Genomic DNA, 20,655 nt, shown 5'->3' on the forward strand with positions numbered 1-20,655 from the left:
TCATTTCTGATGTATTTGAGGATGTTGGGAAGAATTATTGTTAAAAATTTCTGTGCTGTATGGGATAAGTTAAGGTCGGACGTTTTTTTTTGTTTTTGTTTTGTTTTTTCTTCTTTCTCTCTCCCCCTTCTCCATCCAGACCCGTTTGATAATTAGTTTATTTCAGTACCGTAGGTCATGGGACTAAGAATAACTTCTTGGAATGTGGGTGGGATCTCGTCTCCTCCGAAACGTAAACTTATTATCAAACTCTTAGCTAAGAGTAATCCTGATATTTCTTTCCTCCAGGAAACACACTTGGTAGAATTGGAAGCAAAAAAACTCAAGATTAAGTGGGTAGGGGAAGTGGTTTCATCTGCAGCCGGGGGGAGGAAGTGTGGAGTAGCAATTTTGTTAAGAAAGTCTCTTGACTATAAGATTATTCAGGCCGAGATGGATCCGGAGGCCAGGTTTATTATTCTGCACATTTACATTAACAAGATAAAATTTACACTGTGTAATATTTATGGTCCCAATAAATTCAATCGTGAATTTTGGGACAAAATTAAAACCAAACTATTCCCTTATGTTAAAGAGAATTTAATAATCGGGGGAGACTTTAACATGACTCTATATCCAGAATTGGATAGGCTCTCTACTAAAAATATGTCAGAAAATAGGAGAAGTTCAAAGTATTTCTTGAGATTTTGTTACAAATTACAGGTGTATGATATTTGGCGTAGGCTGAACCCGGATATCCGAAATTTTACCTGTGAATCAAAGGCGCATAGAACATTCTCGCGTATAGATCTTTTTTTGCTTGCTGAGTCTCTTTCAAGTGGTAATTTGGAGGCTGAAATAGGGGAGATCCTGATCTCGGATCACGCTATAATCTCCGTCTCTTTGCTTCTGCAGGAGAGAAAGGGCGATAAGATTCCGAGATTTTTTTATCCGCGGTTTCTTTCTAGTAACCCTAGATATATGTCCTGGTTAAAGGAAAAATGGTATGAGTATGCTAGGCTTAATACTGCATACCTTCATAAAATTTAAATCTTCTGGGAAGCCAGCAAGGCTGTTTTAAGAGGAGAAATTAAGGGGTACTTGAATGTTAGGAATAAGAAAATACGGGCCCGAGATATACAATTGACAAATCAAATAAGAAATGCCTTCCTGAATTACCGTCGTCAGCGATCCAGGAACAATTGGAATACTTATGTTAATGCTAAGAAGGAGAGAGACTCTGTGTTATTGCAAAAATCACAGGAAGAGGAATTAAAAATTAATCTACGGTTTAAGAGTTTTCATGGCAGTTCTGCTAAAAACCTAGCTAGATTAGTCAAAGCTAGAGAAAATAAAAATCATATTCCGGTGTTACAGCATGCAGGGAGGCTTTCCTCTGATTTGGAGGAGATTTCCGGAACCTTCTATGATTATTACAAACATTTATATGCCGAAGGAGATTTTAATTGTGATAGTGAATTGAACTTCTGGTCTGCAATTTCGGTACCTAAAATTCAAGACGAAGATTTGGATATGCTAAATGCTCCTATCACAGCCGAAGAGATAAGTTGCGCAATATCTCGGGCTTAATCAAACAAAGCTGCAGGTCCCGACGGGTTACCCTCGGAATTTTATAAAACTCTTTCCGAGCAGATTATACCAATCTTAGAGAAGCTTTATAACAATTATTTTGGAACGAGTGATGTAGTTTCCTCGTTTTTTTCAGCAGCTAATATATCATTGATTCTCAAAAAAGGAAAAAACCCAGAGGATCCGGCTTCTTATAGGCCCATATCAGTCCTTAATGCGGATTATAAAATCCTCGCTTCTATTATCTCGCATAGATTAGTTGTCTGTTTGGAGAAAATTATTCATCCTGACCAGGTGGGTTGTATGCCTTCACGGTGTTCCGCTAAGAATATAAGGAAATTAACAACTTTAGTTGATTACATTTGGAATTCAGACCAGTCTAAGGAGAGGCCTGACCTTAAGGATGTCGCAGTTCTTACTCTTGATGCAGTCAAAGCTTTTGACTGCATCTCGTGGAAACATATGTTTTCAACGTTGGCCAAATTGGGTTTTTCTGGTAACTTTTTCAATTTTGTTCAAAATTATATCAGAGACCTGTCTCTTATCTAATTGTCAATGGGTTGATCTCCCCCGAGATTATCCTGCAAAGAGGAACAAGACAAGGATGCCTGTTGTCGCCCCTTCTTTTTAATATTGTACTGGAACCACTGGCAATCAAATTACGTCAAATTCTGCCGGGAATCTCCTTGGGGGGCCAAAATTTGAAAATATTACTCTATGCGGACGATATATTACTCTTCCTAAATAAAACAACGATTACTATTCCGAATGTGATCAATACTATAACTTTATTCAGTTCATTCGCGGGCTATAAAATCAACATGGAGAAGAGTGAATTGATGTGGTTAGGGAGACAGGAGCGAGAGCAACCCTTGACTATCTTTCATAAGGTAGATGCTGTTAAATATTTGGGGTTGGAGATCAACAGAAATCCAAAACTCTGGTATCAGGCCAATTTTGGTAGGCTATTTCAGAAAGTTCAAGAAGATCTAAAATTATGGATGGCATTTCCCCTTTCGTTATCAGCCTCGGTCAATCTGATTAAAACGATAAGTTTCCCAAAAATTTTATATCATTTGCAGAATCTTCCCCTTCTGATTTTAAACAAAGATTTGAAGAAGTTGGCATCTTGTTTTTCAAAGTTTATATGGAAATCTAAAAAGCCACGGCTTTCGCTTAATCGGCTTGCGCAAAAATTCACTAGGGCTGGATTAGCGCTGCCCAGCATTATGCTTCTCTGTGCAAGTATGCTTTTGATTGGTTATCTCGATCTGAGTTAGTTACTACTTTTAGATGGGGGTGGAGGTGAGCTCCAAAAAAGGCTGAGGTAGGGAATGGGGACACCTGTTAGACTGATAGAGCAGTGTCCACAATGTAGGTTCTCTTGTTGACGTTGGTGGAATCGATGTACAAATAGTATAATAACTATAAATTAGTTGTAAACTTTAAAAATGTATATCAATGTTTAATCCACACAAAAATGTTAAAATATCTCAGATCTACTTAAAAACATACACAATCCTAAAAATAGAAATAAAAATAACAATCATATAAAATCATGGATCCATGTTACAATAAAATAAATGCAAAAAATGGGAATGCACAATAAAAACCTTTTTGCAATAATTGATCTGATAGACCAAGTATCCTAATTAGGCCACGTGTCCTAATTGGAGTAGTTTATTTAGAAACAGTCCAAATGGTGGTAAATGTTCTTATGGTTATATTTGTCCAATTAAATCACAATATGGCAAAAAAAAATTAGTGTCTCTGTCCGTGACCAATTCTGAAATAATTCCAAAGCAGTGTGTGTCCTGTGCCTGAAATGGTGAGAAAATGGAAAATCCAAAAATGTGTGATCACTTAATGTGAAAAAAAGGGGGAAAAAAATGGAGAAAAAATGTAGAAAAAATGTAGAAAAATGTAGAAAAAATGTGTAACCTTGCAAAAAATGTGAGAATCCTCCAGTTTATGTGGCAAAAAGTGAGTATTCAAGGTGATTAAAAAAGTGTCCAATGTGATATAGTGATTTCTGTGCAATGAAGTTGTAGCTCAGTATGATCCAATCAAAAACCAAATGATAAAGGCCAGGAGTACATGGCCGAAACGCGTCGACTGATTTGAGTAAGCAGAATACTGATATACCCACTTAACAGTTTGTATATATTATAGTATTGTTTGTTTTCTTTACAGGTTTTTGCACAATGTTATTTGGTTTTTGATTGGATCATACTGAGCTACAACTTCATTGCACAGAAATCACTATATCACATTGGACACTTTTTTAATCACCTTGAATACTCACTTTTTGCCACATAAACTGGAGGATTCTCACATCTTTTGCAAGGTTACACATTTTTTCTACATTTTTTCTACATTTTTTTTCCCCTTTTTTTCCACATTAAGTGATCACACATTTTTGGATTTTCCATTTTCTCACCATTTCAGGCACAGGACACACACTGCTTTGGAATTATTTCAGAATTGGTCACGGACAGAGACACTAATTTTTTTTTGCCATATTGTGATTTAATTGGACAAATATAACCATAAGAACATTTACCACAATTTGGACTGTTTCTAAATAAACTACTCCAATTAGGACACGTGGCCTAATTAGGATACTTGGTCTATCAGATCAATTATTGCAAAAAGGTTTTTATTGTGCATTCCCATTTTTTGCATTTATTTTATTGTAACATGGATCCATGATTTTATATGATTGTTATTTTTATTTCTATTTTTAGGATTGTGTATGTTTTTAAGTAGATCTGAGATATTTTAACATTTTTGTGTGGATTAAACATTGATATACATTTTTAAAGTTTACAACTAATTTATAGTTATTATACTATTTGTACATCGATTCCACCAACGTCAACAAGAGAACCTACATTGTGGACACCGCTCTATCAGTCTAACAGGTGTCCCCATTCCCTACCTCAGCCTTTTTTGGCGCTCACCTCCACCCCCATCTATTTTCTATTTTCATATTGGGTACACTAGGGACCCGCTGAGGAGAGCCAGAGGTATTCCATATCCCCTTTCCCTTCTGTTATCTGCGCAGGATATACACTTTTATCGTTTAACTGTTTATTCACTTAGTTACTACTTTTGATGTGGAATCATTTATGGTTGAACCATGGTCCTTGAAAGCGCTAATTCATTGCACTCCCTGTTCCCTCCCTCATAAGGTCTCTTCTCTTATTTCATTTAAGAATATTTTTATAGCGTGGTATAGGGTTTGTAAACTGCTTAAAATGGAATTTTCATTTTCCGAATTTTTACCTATTAGGGGGAACCCTATGTTCTCTCTGGGTATAGACCAGAAATGTTTTTATGAGTGGCAGACCAAGGGGTTAGAATATGTGTACCAACTTCTTAATGAGGACCGACAGATGTTTCCATGGGAAACAATCCGAGAGCAGTTTGCACTTCCTAGACTGAATCAATTTGCATACTTTCAGATCCAACATTTTATTCATAACCAGAGATGGTATCATGGCGAGAGATATGATTGGTCTGAGGTCAAGATTTGTGTCAGAAAATTCGGTGCGGGTGATGCATCAATTTCACTTATTTACAACATCATGCTCTCAAAACAAGGTGTTCTTGAGGAAGATAAATTGATTGAACATTGGCTCCCATACATTCCCTCTATAGACTTTGAGAAAATAAGTAATAGTTTAGCAAGAGTTGCTAAACTCCCGCTGCCGGTGAGTTGGAAGGAATCTCATTTAAAACTGCTGAACAACTCCTATTTAGCTCCGGCCTTACTGGCCAAATTTTATCCGGCTAAAAAATTTCAGTGTGAACATTGTGCATATATGCGGGCCGATCTTCGCCATATGTTATGGGGCTGTCCAAAGATTGCTCAACTATGGTCGAAAATCCAATTCTGGTACAATAGAGTTTTTGTAAGGTCTATTTCCCTCACTTATGAAGATATAGTGTTGCTTTTTCTGGAACCAAGAGAGGATTCAAGCTTACATATCCTAAACACTATTATATTAACAGTTAGGTATAATATTTTTAAAAAATGGATAACGAAAAGCGCCCCCAATCTGTCTCAGACGCTAAGAGATATTAAAGCTCAGATCATTTTTGAATCCTTTCATTTACAACTAGTATCTGAAAGAAAAATCAAAGAATTTTTGGTAGGTTGGGCTCCAGTTATCAAGACATATCCAATTAGTTTACAGAAACAGATTCTAAGGCCATTTGTGGCCTCGGTAAGTTTTGCAGAAATGGTCTTACTGGGTGTGTTTCCTGATACCTGGATTAGAAACAATAACTTGGTGGAGTAGCCTCAGTAAGGAATTGATTGACTAGAATTGGTCGGCGCTTATAGGATTCTAAAGGAGAAGGGGGAAGGAGTTTATATTCCATTTCTTACTTCCTGTTTCCTTTTTTTTTTTTTTTTTTTTTTCTCTTCCTTTTCTTTTTTCCTGTATATAGTGTAGATTGGAAAAAAGTAGCCATCTTTTTTGTTCTTTTTTTTTTTGTGGGATGCTGTTATAATTTCAAGGATTGTTTAAGCCTGGTTCAGCTTAAGATGTACTAATGAAACTTTTTTTTGGTCCTGCATGACGCTGAATTTGTGGAACACATGCATTTTTTTTTTCTTTTTTTGGCTACAACTAATAAAGATAATTAAAAAAAAAAGACTGGTTATGTCCATGGTAACCAGTAGGACCTCACATTCAATCCGTAGTTCCTTTATTGATCTTATCATGGAGGATGAATCCAATAAATAAGTAAATTACTCCATATTTCTTACTAATGGTTGTAGTATCTTATCCAGAAATATGGATACAAGCAGAATAGGGAACAGCAACAAACACAGGGCACTGGGCAAAGGGTCAGCCAACCCCTCAATACAAGGTATGATGAAATGTTCACTTTAGCCTAATAATAGCAGTAAAACAGACCTTTATTGCTTGCTTCATGGTCCCAAAGAATAAACAAACAACGTTTCAGACCTTTGACAGGTCCTTAGTCATGTCTACAGGTGTATACATAATGGGTATCTTTATATCTGAGCCTAAGTAACAAGACACACCCACATCCTGTATGGTAACTACCTCTTAGTGGTTATAATGTATAATTACATTGACACATATTCCATTTTGTTCTCTAAAAGACATAGTACCATTCAGTGGGTTATGTATTAAAAACAAAATCAAGTTATAGCTAAAATATATACAACAAATAAAAACAATGAGAGCACTATAATTAACATCAGAATCAATAATTAAATAAGAGAAGTCAAAATCTAGAATGAATATATCATACAAATTGTAGTAAGTGTATTAATTGCCTAAACAGGGACCAATCAAAGTCCTTATTAAGACCTCTCGGTATAAGAATCTGTAGCTTATGAATCTAATACATTTCTCTAATTTCTAATAAATTTTCTCGATCACCACCTCTCTTCTGGGAGTTTCTACCTTTTCAATGATTTGAAAGTGCAATTGGCTAATGCACGCTTCAAGAAAATGTGAAGAAACCGGTGCATCCTTGTTCTTACATCTTATATTTAATTTGTGTTTCGTTATATGCTCAAGGGCCTCTCTTGTGGACTCTCCAATGTAATTAAGACCACATGGACACAATCAAATATATGATGTAGCTTGTTCTACAGGTTAGATAAATTGGTTTATTTTGTACCCTTCAGGGGATGGTAAAAATAACTACCCTTGATCATAGTATTGCAGTTACTACAACTTAAACAAGGAAAGCAACCAGTTTTATTGGATCCCATTGTTTTTTGCTGCCTATATTTGCACGAACCAGACAATCTTTCAAGATTTTATTTCTTCTATAAGCAGGCATAGGTAAATTATTAAATGAATTTATAGATGCATTCAAATCCTGCAAAATATGCCAATGTTTTTTAAGTATTTTATTTACTTTGCTGCTCAACTCGTTATATTTAGTTACAAAAATTAATTGGCCAGTTTGTTTGCAATTGGCTTTTTAATTTTATGTATTGTATTATCTGATATTACCTCTTTTTTCCATTGGGATGAATCTGAGACAATTCTTTTTACTCTTACAAATTGTCTCTTGGGTAGAGTCTTAAACACATTTGGTGAATGGTGGCTATCATACCTCAATAAGCTGTTCTTGTTGATAGATTTAACAAATAAATCAGACTTTAGAAAGCCTCCCTCTTTGTATACCTGAGTATATAAGAAATTGAAAGAAGTCTCACTTGTGGTTAGAGTGAATTTTAGGACTGATACAGAATTTTTGAGGCTTCCAATGAGGCTTCCAATGTCATCCAGCCACACGCCAAAAATATCATCTATGTACCTCCACCAGGAGGCACCATAGTGTACAAACAATCTGTGATTATACACAAAGTGCTCCTCACAGTTACTCATAAAAATATTGACGTATGACGGGGCGACATTGACAATACCATCATATTTTGTGAAGCGGACAAAGGGGGAGCACTGGAAATCCTCAATTACAAGGACTACAAAGAGGAGGTCCTGCAACAATTAAATGATACAGCAACATACAGGAAATTATACAATATCCCTACTCATATCTTCAAACAACAGATAGTTTGTACCCTAGAAGAGGCATATAGCAATGACCTGATCACAGAACACCAAAAAAGATACCTAACGGTTGACCATCCCCGCATACTGGTACTTTACACTGTGCCTAAAATCCATAAAAGTATGGAAGCACTGTGGGGAGACCAATAGTCTCGTCCATGGGATCACTACTGCAGCCTATAGCCATATTTCTGGACAAGATACTACAACCATTAGTAAGAAATATGGAGTCAATAAATAATAGGAACAATAAACAATAAATAAACAATAAAGGAACTATGGATTGAAGGTGAGGTCCTACTGGTTACCATGGACATAACCAGTCTATACATGGTTATACCACATCAAGAGGGGTTGACAGCCATTACCAAACAGCTAAGAAAATACCCCTATGTGGGACCCCCTGAAGAACTTATAGTAGAACTATTACACTTTGACTGGAGCTGAACTACTTAAAGTTTAAAAAATACTTCTACCTGCAAGTATCTGGAACTGCCAAGGGTTTGAACGTGGCTCACACGTATGCCAACCTATATATGGCAGAGTTCAAACACAAGATAATTCGGCTCTACAATATGATATCCTACAGGAGGTATATAGATTTTCTCCTTTTCCTGTGGAGGGGTGATGAAGAACAGCTTCTACAATGGTTCAAGGGGACTAATCCTGCTCACCCAACATTAAAGTCAAAGATGATTTATGACAAGCAGGTGATCGATTTCCTGGATTTGAGAATTTACAGAAAGGAGGATAAACTTTTGACCACATTATAGAGAAAGAATACAGACCGGAACTCCATCCTGCATGCCACAAGCTGTCATCCACCGGCCACCAAAAGGTTTCTACCTCTATAACAAATTAAACGAGTCATCAGGAATAATTCTGAGGAGACAAAAAAAACTCCAACAATTGGAAGATCTGGAAACACAGTTCATGAAGAGGGGCTATACGAGGAGATTACTCAGTGATTGTCGAGAAAAGACAAAAGATGATTCACAGGAAGCTGTTGAGAGATAAAGTGAACTCAGAGGAAGATGACCAATTGACCATGGTACTTACATATAATACAGCTGATGAACATGCCACGTCTACTATCAATAAATACTGGCCAATTCTAGAAACAGATCATTTATTACCTTTTCAGGGTACTAGGCCGCCTAGATTCGGTTTCACAAGGGTGCGATCCATAAGGGACTACCTTGTACAGTCAGATCCCAGGGACTGTTATATTAACAATATGTGGCTTAATCAAAATAGGGGATGTTTTAGGTGTATAGGGTGTGTTACAAGCAATGGTCTTACCCCAGGAAAATACTTTTGTCACCCCTACAAGAACAAGAAATACTACCTGAAATATCGCCTTGCATGCACCACAACCCATATTGTGTACCTTCTACATTGCCCCTGTGGAATATTTTATGTGGGGAAGATGGTGGATACCCTAAGGACTCATATGGCCAACTATAGAACAGCCATAAGGGCTATCTTGGACAAAAAGAAATCTGACCAACTGGTGGTGAGGCACTTCGCTGAAGTTGCCCTTAAAGTAGCTGACCTTAGGTACACTATTATAGATCATGTACCACCCCCCACCAGAGGGGGAGACAGGGCCAGAACTCTGCTTCAACTGGAACAAAATGGACATATACCCTAGGCACTCTGATGCCCAGAGGATTGAATATGCAACTGGACTGCCACTGCTTTTTTTTAAGCCTAGGAATAAAATTGTTGTATTCCCAATAGTGTCAGCATAGGAAAATAATGAAGTAAATCCATATAATGTATAGACTTGTATAGTATCCTAGTATTGTGTGCTTATATTTAGAATTATATACCCCCTTAATAAGTTTATGGTATAGAATCACATATATTCCTTTTTAAGATTAGATCTGCCTTCTTTATAGATAGCCTCAGACTATTGTAGGGCAGTGCTAACAACCTAATATAGTCATAGATTGCATTGTCATGTACTGTTTTTGAAAGTTTAATTTGTGTTGTTTATTGGATGCTGTCATGTCACCACTTGGTGTTACCATTTCAAGGTGGCCATGGGAACGGCATCTGGTTGCTGTAGTGACGGTCACTTGCACGTCGGGTCACGTGAACGTGGATGCTCTGTGACATCACAGGCCGCCCGGAACGCTGGCTATAACGCTGGAGATGGAATGGTTAGGTGGAGGGTATATTAACAGGTAAGATTGCTGTTTTATCTGCTTATGTTATCAGTCTGAAAAGGGGGAAACCCCTAAACCTCATGGATAGTAAATTAGGATATTGATTCAAGCCCCAGTGAGTGTACCGTGTCTTCTTACCTATCTATCTATCTATCTATATATGTCTGTCATGAGAAAAAGAAAGTACACCCTCTTTGATTCTATGGTTTTGTGTATCGGGACATAAAAACAATCATCTGGTCATTAGCAGGTCTCAAATTTAGGTAAATACAACCTCAGATGAAAAACAGCACATGACATATTACACCGTTTCATGATTTATTTATCAAAAATAAAGCCAATATTTATTTATTTTATATATGTGTGTGTGAGTGCAAAGGATTGTCTATTATGAGTGGAATTGGCTGTCTTCTAGGTGAATTCTGGTTTATTTGGGTAAAAATATAAAATATTTTATAAAAAAATATTAAATATTTTTTATAAGCAATATATATATATATATATATATATATATATATATATATATATATATATATATATAATGCTTATAATGGTATACATAAAATATATAGGTACAAAAAAGAGAGAGAAGTTTGACAGTACCCAGCACTCACAAAACACTATATAGTAACAGTATGCATTGAAAACCAGATTGTGTCCAGAACTGGTTATTAAAACGTAACTTTTACTAATGATAGAATAAAATAAAAAAGGTTGGTAAATAGTACCAAATGTATAACATAAATATGTGAGACATACATTTAAAACTTAGATTAAGAAACAGATCAGGACTGTGTGTGTGAGACTTCAAAAACAGAATTACTTCCCTGGGTAATAGTTCAAATACACCGTAACCCTCAGGGCTCAGAGAATACACGGATTGCTCTAAAGCTAATCTAAAAAGGGGATTGACCCCAACAACATTACCTAATCTGAGCAATACTGGTACCTAGAGCAGGAGAGGAAACGGTTTATAAATGACTGATTAAGGAAGGCAATTGCCACATCAATATAAGCTTAGAAGTTTACCTGGGACTTTTCTAAGCTTATATTTACTAACCTTTTTTATTTTATTCTATCATTAGTAAAAGTTACGTTTTAATAACCAGTTCTGGACACAATCCGGTTTTCAATGCATACTGTTACTATATAGTGTTTTGTGAGTGCTGGGTACTGTCAAACTTCTCTCTCTTTTTTGTACCTATATATCATTCAGACAGTCAGCACCCCCCTTCTCCTACACTTCACCAGTGATACTAACTGGTATATAATGAATACTGAATAGATTATATATCTACTATTATTTCAGCATACTATATTATGAAGGGGTAGATATTTGCTTAAACTAACACCGTTGCCACTATTTCCATATATATATAAAATATACCATTATAAGCATTAATGCGGGGCAAATGATCGACAAAACGTCAACATGATTACTTGATAGAACCATGCTATACCGCCTACATAACAAAATCTTGGACTGTGGAATAGCCCCTCTCTTGCTTTCTACAATAGATAGTGGAACAATAGGCCTCTTATTTAAAAAGGGCAATCTTCCTTTATTTCTTGAATGTGTAAACTGCTTGGTCTGCTGAAAAAATATAAGTTTTGACTTCACAGGAAATGCATTCATGTGTAATTGTCATAGGTCAAAAGACTAAATACAGATTTAAGCCCAGAGAATTGAAACTGCTTGACAGTGCAAGGGTTAAGTTAACTCTACAGAGATACATACAATAGTAAAAGTAATTTTAGTTAAAGGTGTGTAACACAAGAGGCTTGGGACTAGCAGTGCTATTTAACTATGTCTTTAATCCCTTTGTGGGTGTTGAATACATATATTTGGGGTTTCACTAGTGTTAAAAATTATTTGCTGTAATGTATGTTTTTTTCCATTATTATGGCTATTCAAATACACTACTGTGTATTTCAGATTTGACTTTGATACTTTAAAAAAAAAAAAGATAAGATAGACAAAAAATTATATGTGTTGCAAATCTCTCTAATGTATAGTAATTGAGATTCATATGATTATGAAGGTATTAACCTTTTCACTACCGGGACTTCCAGACAAAAACTTGCCCAAAATACTAGAGCATAATTAGCATTTTTGCTATCAATCCATTTAAACAGAAATAGAACCTTGCTTTTTTATTTACCTATCAAATCTATATATATTTGTTAAGTGTTGTAATAATCCACAGCACCAATTATTATAAACAAACCTTTAGAAATGTATTCTGGTCAGTACAAACAAGTGCTACGTTTCGGGAACAGTTTCCTTAATTATGTAACTATATATATTTTTTAAGTAGCCAAGCCAATGTATTGATCTAGGCCCATTTTGGTATATTTCATGCCACAATTTCACCGCCAAATGCCCTTAAATAAAAAAATGTGGTACTTTTTCACAAACTTTGGGTTTCTCACAGAAATGATTTACATACTGCTTGTGCAATCATGGCACAAATGTTAGTAAAAGTTTCTCATTCCCATTGTTCATAAATAGCAGATATATATGGCTTTGCCATTGCTTTTTGGTCACTAATTGCAGCTGCGCACCACACTTCTATTATTCCTGGCAGTGAAGGGGTTAATTAGGTAGCTTAAAAGGTTAATGTTAGCTTTAGTATAGATATTGGCCTCCAACCTGACACGCCCCACCTCCTGATCCCTCCCAAACAGCTCTCCTCCCTCCCCCACCCCCCCACTGGTAACCCCATCTTAGGTACTGGCAGACAGTCTGCCAGTATGAAAATATGAGGGGGGTTTAATAAAAACATTTTTTTATATTTTCTGCAGTGTAGGATCCCCCCTTACACTTCAAACTCCTTGATCCCCCCCAAACAGCTCTTTAAACCTCCCCCCTCTAACTGTTAGGTGGCATCTTAGGTATATTTTCTGATGTGCAGTGTAACCCCCAGCTCCCCCCCCCCACCCGCAATCTTTAGTTAGGGGGCCCCACACCCCCAGATCCCCTTTTCTGTAGTGTAGCTGCCCCATCCCTCCCTGTCTTTTTATTAAAATAAATTTCATAGCGTCTGTAATGACCAGACAGCTGCCCTCATATGGAGGTGGAGCGCCGATTGCGCTCCGGCTCCATATGCGGCAGATGCCTGAAGCTTCAGGAGCTCCAGATCTCGGCTGTAACTTAACAGCCGAGAGTGCTGGAGCATCCTTAACCGACTACGTATATATTTGGTGTGGTACGATATCCAAAGTACCGCACAATCTATATATACGTCGGATTGGATGAAGGGGTTAAAGGGACAGTCAAGTAAAAATTAATCTTTCATAATTCAGATAGGGCATGCAATTTGAAACAACTTTCCAAATTACTTTGATTATCAAATTTGGTCAAATTTGGATTTTTGTGTGTTAAAAACTGAACCTAGGTTGACTGAAACTGATTTGTAAGCTTTTGAAGGCCGCCTCTTATTTCAGGGCATTTTTAAAAAATGTTACAGTTAGACACTGCTAGTTCCTGTGTGTCAAAAAGATAACATTGTGCTAACTCCCGTGGCGTCAGAACTTATTGGCTAAAATGCAAGTCTGTCAAGATAAAAGGGGACAGTCTGCAGGGGCTTAGATACAAGGTAATATAGCATTGTTGGTTATGCAAAACTGAGGAATGGGTAATAAAGGGATTATCAATCTTTTTTATATAGTACATATTTTCTGGTAGACTGTCTCTTTAAATAAAAGAGTTATGATATTTGCTAAAAATACTCACTTCAAGAGGAACCCTTCATATTCTAATTAATGTGGATGATTTATATTATGAAAGTAAAAAAGTTAAAGCTATACGTTAGACAGACATTCCATCACTATATTTTTATTTATTTATTTTCGAGTAGATTTATATTTTATCTATTGGTGTATTTAGGTTGAAGCTACGGCTAACTATACATACCCAATGCAGCTCTGTAGTTTATCCATAGTAGCAGCCATACACCTGATCCTGTTTTTGTAGAGAGAAAAGCAGCTTAGTGAATTGTTATTGGCGTCTTTGTCAGTGTTTTATTAAAGGGATATTACACTTATACCATTAATTACACATATTTCACTTCTCCAATTATACTATTTTGCAACCTGTTTCTATCTCCACAAGGGATCTATTCTACTCTGTTGTAAGAATTATGCAAACTAGTTCAGAGGAAAACCTTTTCTATATATATACAGGTTTCCGTATCATTTTTGTATTTATCTAATTAAACAGCCTTACCATATTGTAAAAAACTGACCTATTTCCCATGACGTCTATTGGCTTTTGCATGTTTTTTTAATTTTTAAGCTTACATATATACTCAGTACATATATTGAAAAATACGATTGTTGCTTTGCTTACTAAAAAGTTAAAAACCGAGAGATTAATGCTAGCCGGTGTTCTGTCAAAAATAGTTACCTTGTCGAGATTAGCATTCCATAAATGTTTCAAAAGAATCTTTCGAATCCAATTACGTAATTATAAGCATGCGCACATACTTGGCTAACTAATCTCGATAGAGATGAAATTTAGTCTCCTTTTCAATCTTAAAGCAGTGATGTCCATGAGCACATGCATAGTTTAAGCTGTTAGTAGCTAATTCTGACAGTGTCTTCTCTAATTCTGGTACCCAAGGCTGTTGATTATTTATGAGCGCAACAGGTCCATTGACATTAAAACTCTTGTTTGCACCTTACATTTGCACATAGCGCTGTGAATTGAATACTGGTAAGCGCTCACAATACAAATAAAAGTTTAATGAGAATATTTTACAGCGCTATGTGCAAATGTACGGTGCAAACAAAAGGTTTAATGTCAATGGACCCGTTGCGCGCATGAGCAATCAACAGCCTTGAGTAACAGAATTAGAAAAGACACAAGCATGGACAATGCTGCTTTAAGATTGAATTGGAGACTCATTTTCATCTGTGTCGAGATTAGCTACCCGAGGATGTGCACATGCTTATAATTACATAATTGCATTCCAAAGATTCTTTTGAAACATCTGTGGAATGCAATGATGTAATTGTGAGCATGCACACTTCGAGGTAGCTAATCTCGACAAGGTAGCTATTTTCGACAGAACACCAGCATAAAGATTGAAAAAGTGCACTTGTGGAAGGACTAAAACTGTGGGAATGGGTAATAAAGAGATGATCTATCTTTTTAAACAATAAAAATTCTTGAGTAGACTGTCCCTTTAAAAGCTTGCTCTACCTTTGTAGAAAGAAACATTATTTGTTTACCTATCATACATGAAAACTGCTTTAGTCTCTTTCCTATAACAAATGAAAAGCCCAGCAATAATGTATGCACAGAAGTTACATACCATAGTTATTAAATGACAATGCTATAGGCTAGATTACAAGTGCAGTATTAAAGTTGGTGCGCAAGTTAATTTATGCGCGTATTACATGTTGAAAGTAAATGAGTTTGCTCGAGCACAATTGAATTTAACTTACGCTGGTTCAGTGTGATTGAAGACCTTGTGTTAAGGGTTAGAGCTAAAATAAAAGTTGCACCATGCACAACATAAATGCATTGAAATAAACTGTGACACCCATATATACACTATCTGATAAAAAATATTCATATGATTAAAAAAATATTTTATAAGGGTTACTGTGTATTTACCGTAAATATTTTACATCCCAATGCTCTTTATATAGGGGGAGGTGTTCTTTGTATTTTTAAATTAATTAATATATATATATATATATATATATATATATATATATAAATATTCATAAAGATATATAGGTATAGATATATATTTAAACTTATATATGTTATATTAACATTATCACCCCTGTATGACGCTGGTTGTTAAGCTCCTGGGCCTCTCTCTGCTATGATCTTGCTAAAAGTAGCTAGATTGCACTATTTCTGCATGACCCACAAGTGGGGCAGTGCAGAAATAGACTGTCAGAGTTACCGATGCAGAGGGGACCACTTCACTCAGAAAACTGTTGCAATTACAAATGTTTAGGCATTCTCATGTTTATTTCTTTTGTTTGTATTGGTATGACATTCCACGCAAAACTCCAAAAATGGACTGGACAAAATTATTGGCACCTTCTCAAAATGTTGTGATGCTCCTGTAATTTGTAAACTCACCTGTATCAATTAACAGGTGCTGACAATATAGAAATCACACAATGACCCAAAGCACTCTTCAAAAAGCACCCAGAAATGGTTTAAGACAAAGGGCTGGAGAGTACTGAACTGGCCAGCAATGAGTCCAGGGGGTCAATTTATTAAAGTCTGGCGGATATGATACACTGTAGGGTATCATGTCCACCAGACATTGCTGTCCGTATTCAGCATTGCACAAGCAGTTCTAGTGAACTGCTTGTGCAATACTGCCCCCTGCAGATTTGCGGCCAGGGGTGTCAATCAGCCCGATCGTATAGGATTGGGTGGATTGCTATAGGCAGCCTCAGAGGTGGCGCGGAAACAGGGTGAATTGGCCCAATTCAGCCAATAATAAGTTGACCCCTAGATATCAATCCCATAGAGCACCTGTGGAGAGATCTCAAACCAGCAGTTGGGAAAAGGAACATTTTCTATCTGAGAGACCTGGAGCAGTTGGCAAAAGAAGAGTGGTCCAAAATTCCAATAGAGAGGTGTAAGAAACTCATTAATGGTTACAGGAAGCGATTGATTTCATTTATTTTTTCCAAGGGGTGTGCTACCAAATATTAAATTGAGGTTGGCAATAATTTTGTCCAGTCCATTTTTGGAGTTTTGTGTGGAATGTGTCAGATTTGGCTTTTTTTTTCTCCACTTGTTTTGTGTCATACCAATACAAACAAAATAAATAAAAAATTGTAATTGCAACAATTTTCTGGGCGAAGTAGTGCATTATCTGACAGAAATGCAGGGGTGCCAATATTTTTGCCCATGACTGTATTTAATAAATCTTCTAGAGCCTAATTATCTTTTTTCCAGTCAGATTATTACCTTAAATTGGTATTCACTATTTTAATATTGTATTTTTCAATAGTTTAAACAACTTTACAATTTACTTTTATAACTAATTTTGCTTTGTTCTCTTGGTATTCTTAGTTGAAAGCTAAACCTAGGAGGTTCATATGCTAATTTCTTAGACCTTGAAGACTGCTTCTAATCTCAATGCATTTTGACCACTAGAGGGCATTCGTTTATGTATTTCATATAGATAACATTGAGCTCATGCACGTGAAGTTATCCTGGAGAGAGCACTGATTGGCTGGGAACTCCCAGCAATCCAGGAAATGTGAGGGTTAGATAAAGAAGATGTATGGCAGCAAATGGAAAGTATAAAAGACTGATGAAACAGCCACTGGTGGGTTGAGAAACGCGTTGCTAGCATTTTATCCTTTTTAAATAAAGTAAGTCTTTTATACTTACTATTTGCTGCCATACATCTTCTTTATCTAACCTTCACATTTCCTGGATTGCTGGGAGTTCCCGTTTGCCTAGGATCAGTCTACTGGGTGACTGTGTGATCCCAGTTTGCATCTAAAGCACCAAGGGAGGTGTTTCACCAAATGTGAGTGTAATTTTACCACACTACACCTCTCCTGTTTAGACAATTCTAGGCCATATTAGCACTCTTGTTCTTTGTTTACATCACCTACAGATTACTGAACATCTGCCGGAGGTCAGTCTGCTGGGTGACTGAACTAGAGCCCAGCCTGCTCCATCTGCACCACTAGGGGTGCCTCACCTATTGTATCAAACAACATTTTATGTTGTTTACAGATCAATGATCCTGGATCGTGGCCTTGATCCCATACAGACAGCTGCCTTGACCTGAACCAATTACCATTTATGGTGACATCTTCATTATTTATGGGACATTATTATTATTGCTATTATCAATATTGCTTATTTCTACTGAGATATATTTATGCTACTACAATATTTAATTTTTATAGTTGAACCTGCTGAATGTGCTCAGTTGTACTTGTTTTTGCTTAATGAGACATTATTGTTGTGATATATATTGTGAGAAATATGATGTGTAGCTCTCTAATAGAATCTAGGTAAAGACAATCACTGCTTCATATATTGACACATTTGTCTTATAGCCACTCAGCACATATTTCTGTACCTGATTTACCAAGGGCGCCCCTATATATATATATATATATATATATAACATTTATTGCTGAATATTACTAGCATTCCCCGGGTTGTATGTAAATGTGTAAGAGTGAGCAGTGATGTGATCATAATTTCACTAATATCATTATCCTACGACTTTGTGTTTACATTATGTAGCAGGCTGAAGAATATAATTAAACCAATGATCAGTGCTTCTCAACCTTTTTGTAGCAAGTCTCCCGCAGGTACAACTCTGTTTCCTATGTAACCCACCTGCAACACATAAATATATTCTTTAATATCAACCTCCCATATGAGCAAAAGCAGAAAATGATCACATGATTTTACAAACTTGCATGAGAAAATATACAGGTATCCAATTCATTTATTTTAAAACAAAATCTTACATTTTAGTGTATGAGGAGTGACATGATATTTTTGGTACCACTGTCATTTTATGCACAGTTTATCTGGCTCATTTTACTATGGCACACTTGGGTATAATACATTTTCCCTAGCACATTTCACAGCAGCACATTTATCTGGCACCTGACACTTTTCTTTACAGTATTACACTTTATGTGGCACTTTCCCTGTGGCACAATTCATACCAGAGAAGCTCAGATGTCACTGAGCCAGGCCAGATTCTAAGGATCTCCCAGTGACTGACTAGCAGACCAACCTAGGCAGTTAAATACAACCCTGAAGTACCTCTTGTCAATGTTCCACATACCCCAGGGGTACAAATGTACCACAAGTTGAGACACTAGGATCTAGCCATATTTGTGCATTATTTATCAGTATATATGTGTGAATATTTGATACAACAATGTAATGCATCTATTTATGGAGCAATAAAAGCAATACATTATTCAAAGGGACACTTTTAAACAACTTTCCAATTTTCTTCTATTATCAATTTTGCTTCATTCTCTTGGTATCCCTTATTGAAGAAGCATCAATGCACTACTGGGAGCTAGCTGAACACATTGGCAAACCAATTACAACAAGCATATATGTGCAGCCAACAACCAGCAGCTAACTCTCAGCTACTTATCCTAACTAGGTATGCTTTTTAACAAAGGATACTGAAAGAATGATGCAAAATAGATAATATAGGTAAAATGGAAAGTTGTTTAGAATTGTATCCTCTGTCTGATTCATGAAAGAAACATTTTGGGTTTCATATCCCTTTATTGAATAGAAATAACAACTTGGTCATCCCACATTTTTATAAAAGTGTAGGTTCTTGGTCATAGAACATATTTCTCTTTCAAATGTTTCTCATTATACATCCAAAAGCTGCCCTCAGATAACAGTCCTACCTAACACAACTAAAGCAGCAGTGCATATACAAGGTAACAGCGATAAATAGGGAACCCTTTCATTGCAATTACAATGCATTTTTGTAGTCAAACAAAAGTTATAACTGCCTGATATTATTTTGGCATCAGAATCACTGGATTAACACAGGTACTACAAGCAACAAGACCAAGATAAGACAATCTGACTATTGTTTTTGACTGATTACATAACCTATTATATTTCAGTGTAGTCATTTAAATATATTGGATGCTTATCATAGAATTTATAAATATGCTTATTGTATCTTGTAATAATCATTTCAGAATCAGCAAAGCAAGCCATGTTTTTGTTTTGTCAGAATTAGCCTTTTCATGATTAAATCAGTCTATTCAAAATGATTTAGTGTCAGTAGTAAGGGAAAAACTAAATGATGACATAATAATTTACTTGTATAAATACAGCCACTTTCTACCACTCTGTATACAGATTTATAACATCACACTGTAGGTAGAAGGAAAATGTAAAATTCTTACTTGAATATTAAGGCGCCAAACTGAGAACTTGTGGCTTTATGACAAATCCAAATGTAATTGTCATACTTCTGTCTACTGCCTGCAAGTAGGAGCTCTGAAATAAGACCAGTGTTGTTATTTCATGCTGTGTGATACTGCTTTCAATGTCATCACACACTATTGCTTGTTTTGTAGGTTAATGCAAGCTAGAGCCAGAATATTCTTATTCTTTAACAAGGTGAAAAGTGTATCGAAGGAGATTGGCAACCAAGGTTTGTTGTCTATTCCTGTGGAAAAAGCTTATCATGACCTTTCTTCTTTCATGATTCAGAGTATTTTAAACAAATTTCCATTTACTTCTATTATTTAATTTGCTTCATTTTCTTGGTATATTGGGCTCCATAACATATGCGGCGCCACCGGCTTTTTACGAGATTTTGGTA

The 20,655-nt window shown here is 36.1% G+C and overlaps 1 protein-coding gene across 1 annotated transcript in view; it reads right to left on the reverse strand.

Moving 5' to 3' along the window:
• The window catches only part of LOC128656288 (transient receptor potential cation channel subfamily V member 6-like), a 308,929-nt gene extending 288,591 nt beyond the window's left edge, over positions 1-20,338 (reverse strand). Inside the window, exons 1-2 of the mRNA XM_053710116.1 lie at positions 20,234-20,338; positions 14,232-14,279 (exon numbers count right to left, since the gene is read on the reverse strand). Coding sequence (XP_053566091.1) covers positions 14,232-14,269 — 38 coding nt within the window. The 5' untranslated portion in view covers positions 14,270-14,279; positions 20,234-20,338. The remainder of the gene's footprint in view (positions 1-14,231; positions 14,280-20,233) is intronic.
• Between the last annotated feature and the right edge of the window lie 317 nt (positions 20,339-20,655).

This window comes from Bombina bombina, chromosome 4, assembly GCF_027579735.1.
Source record: "Bombina bombina isolate aBomBom1 chromosome 4, aBomBom1.pri, whole genome shotgun sequence".
NCBI lineage: Eukaryota > Metazoa > Chordata > Amphibia > Anura > Bombinatoridae > Bombina > Bombina bombina.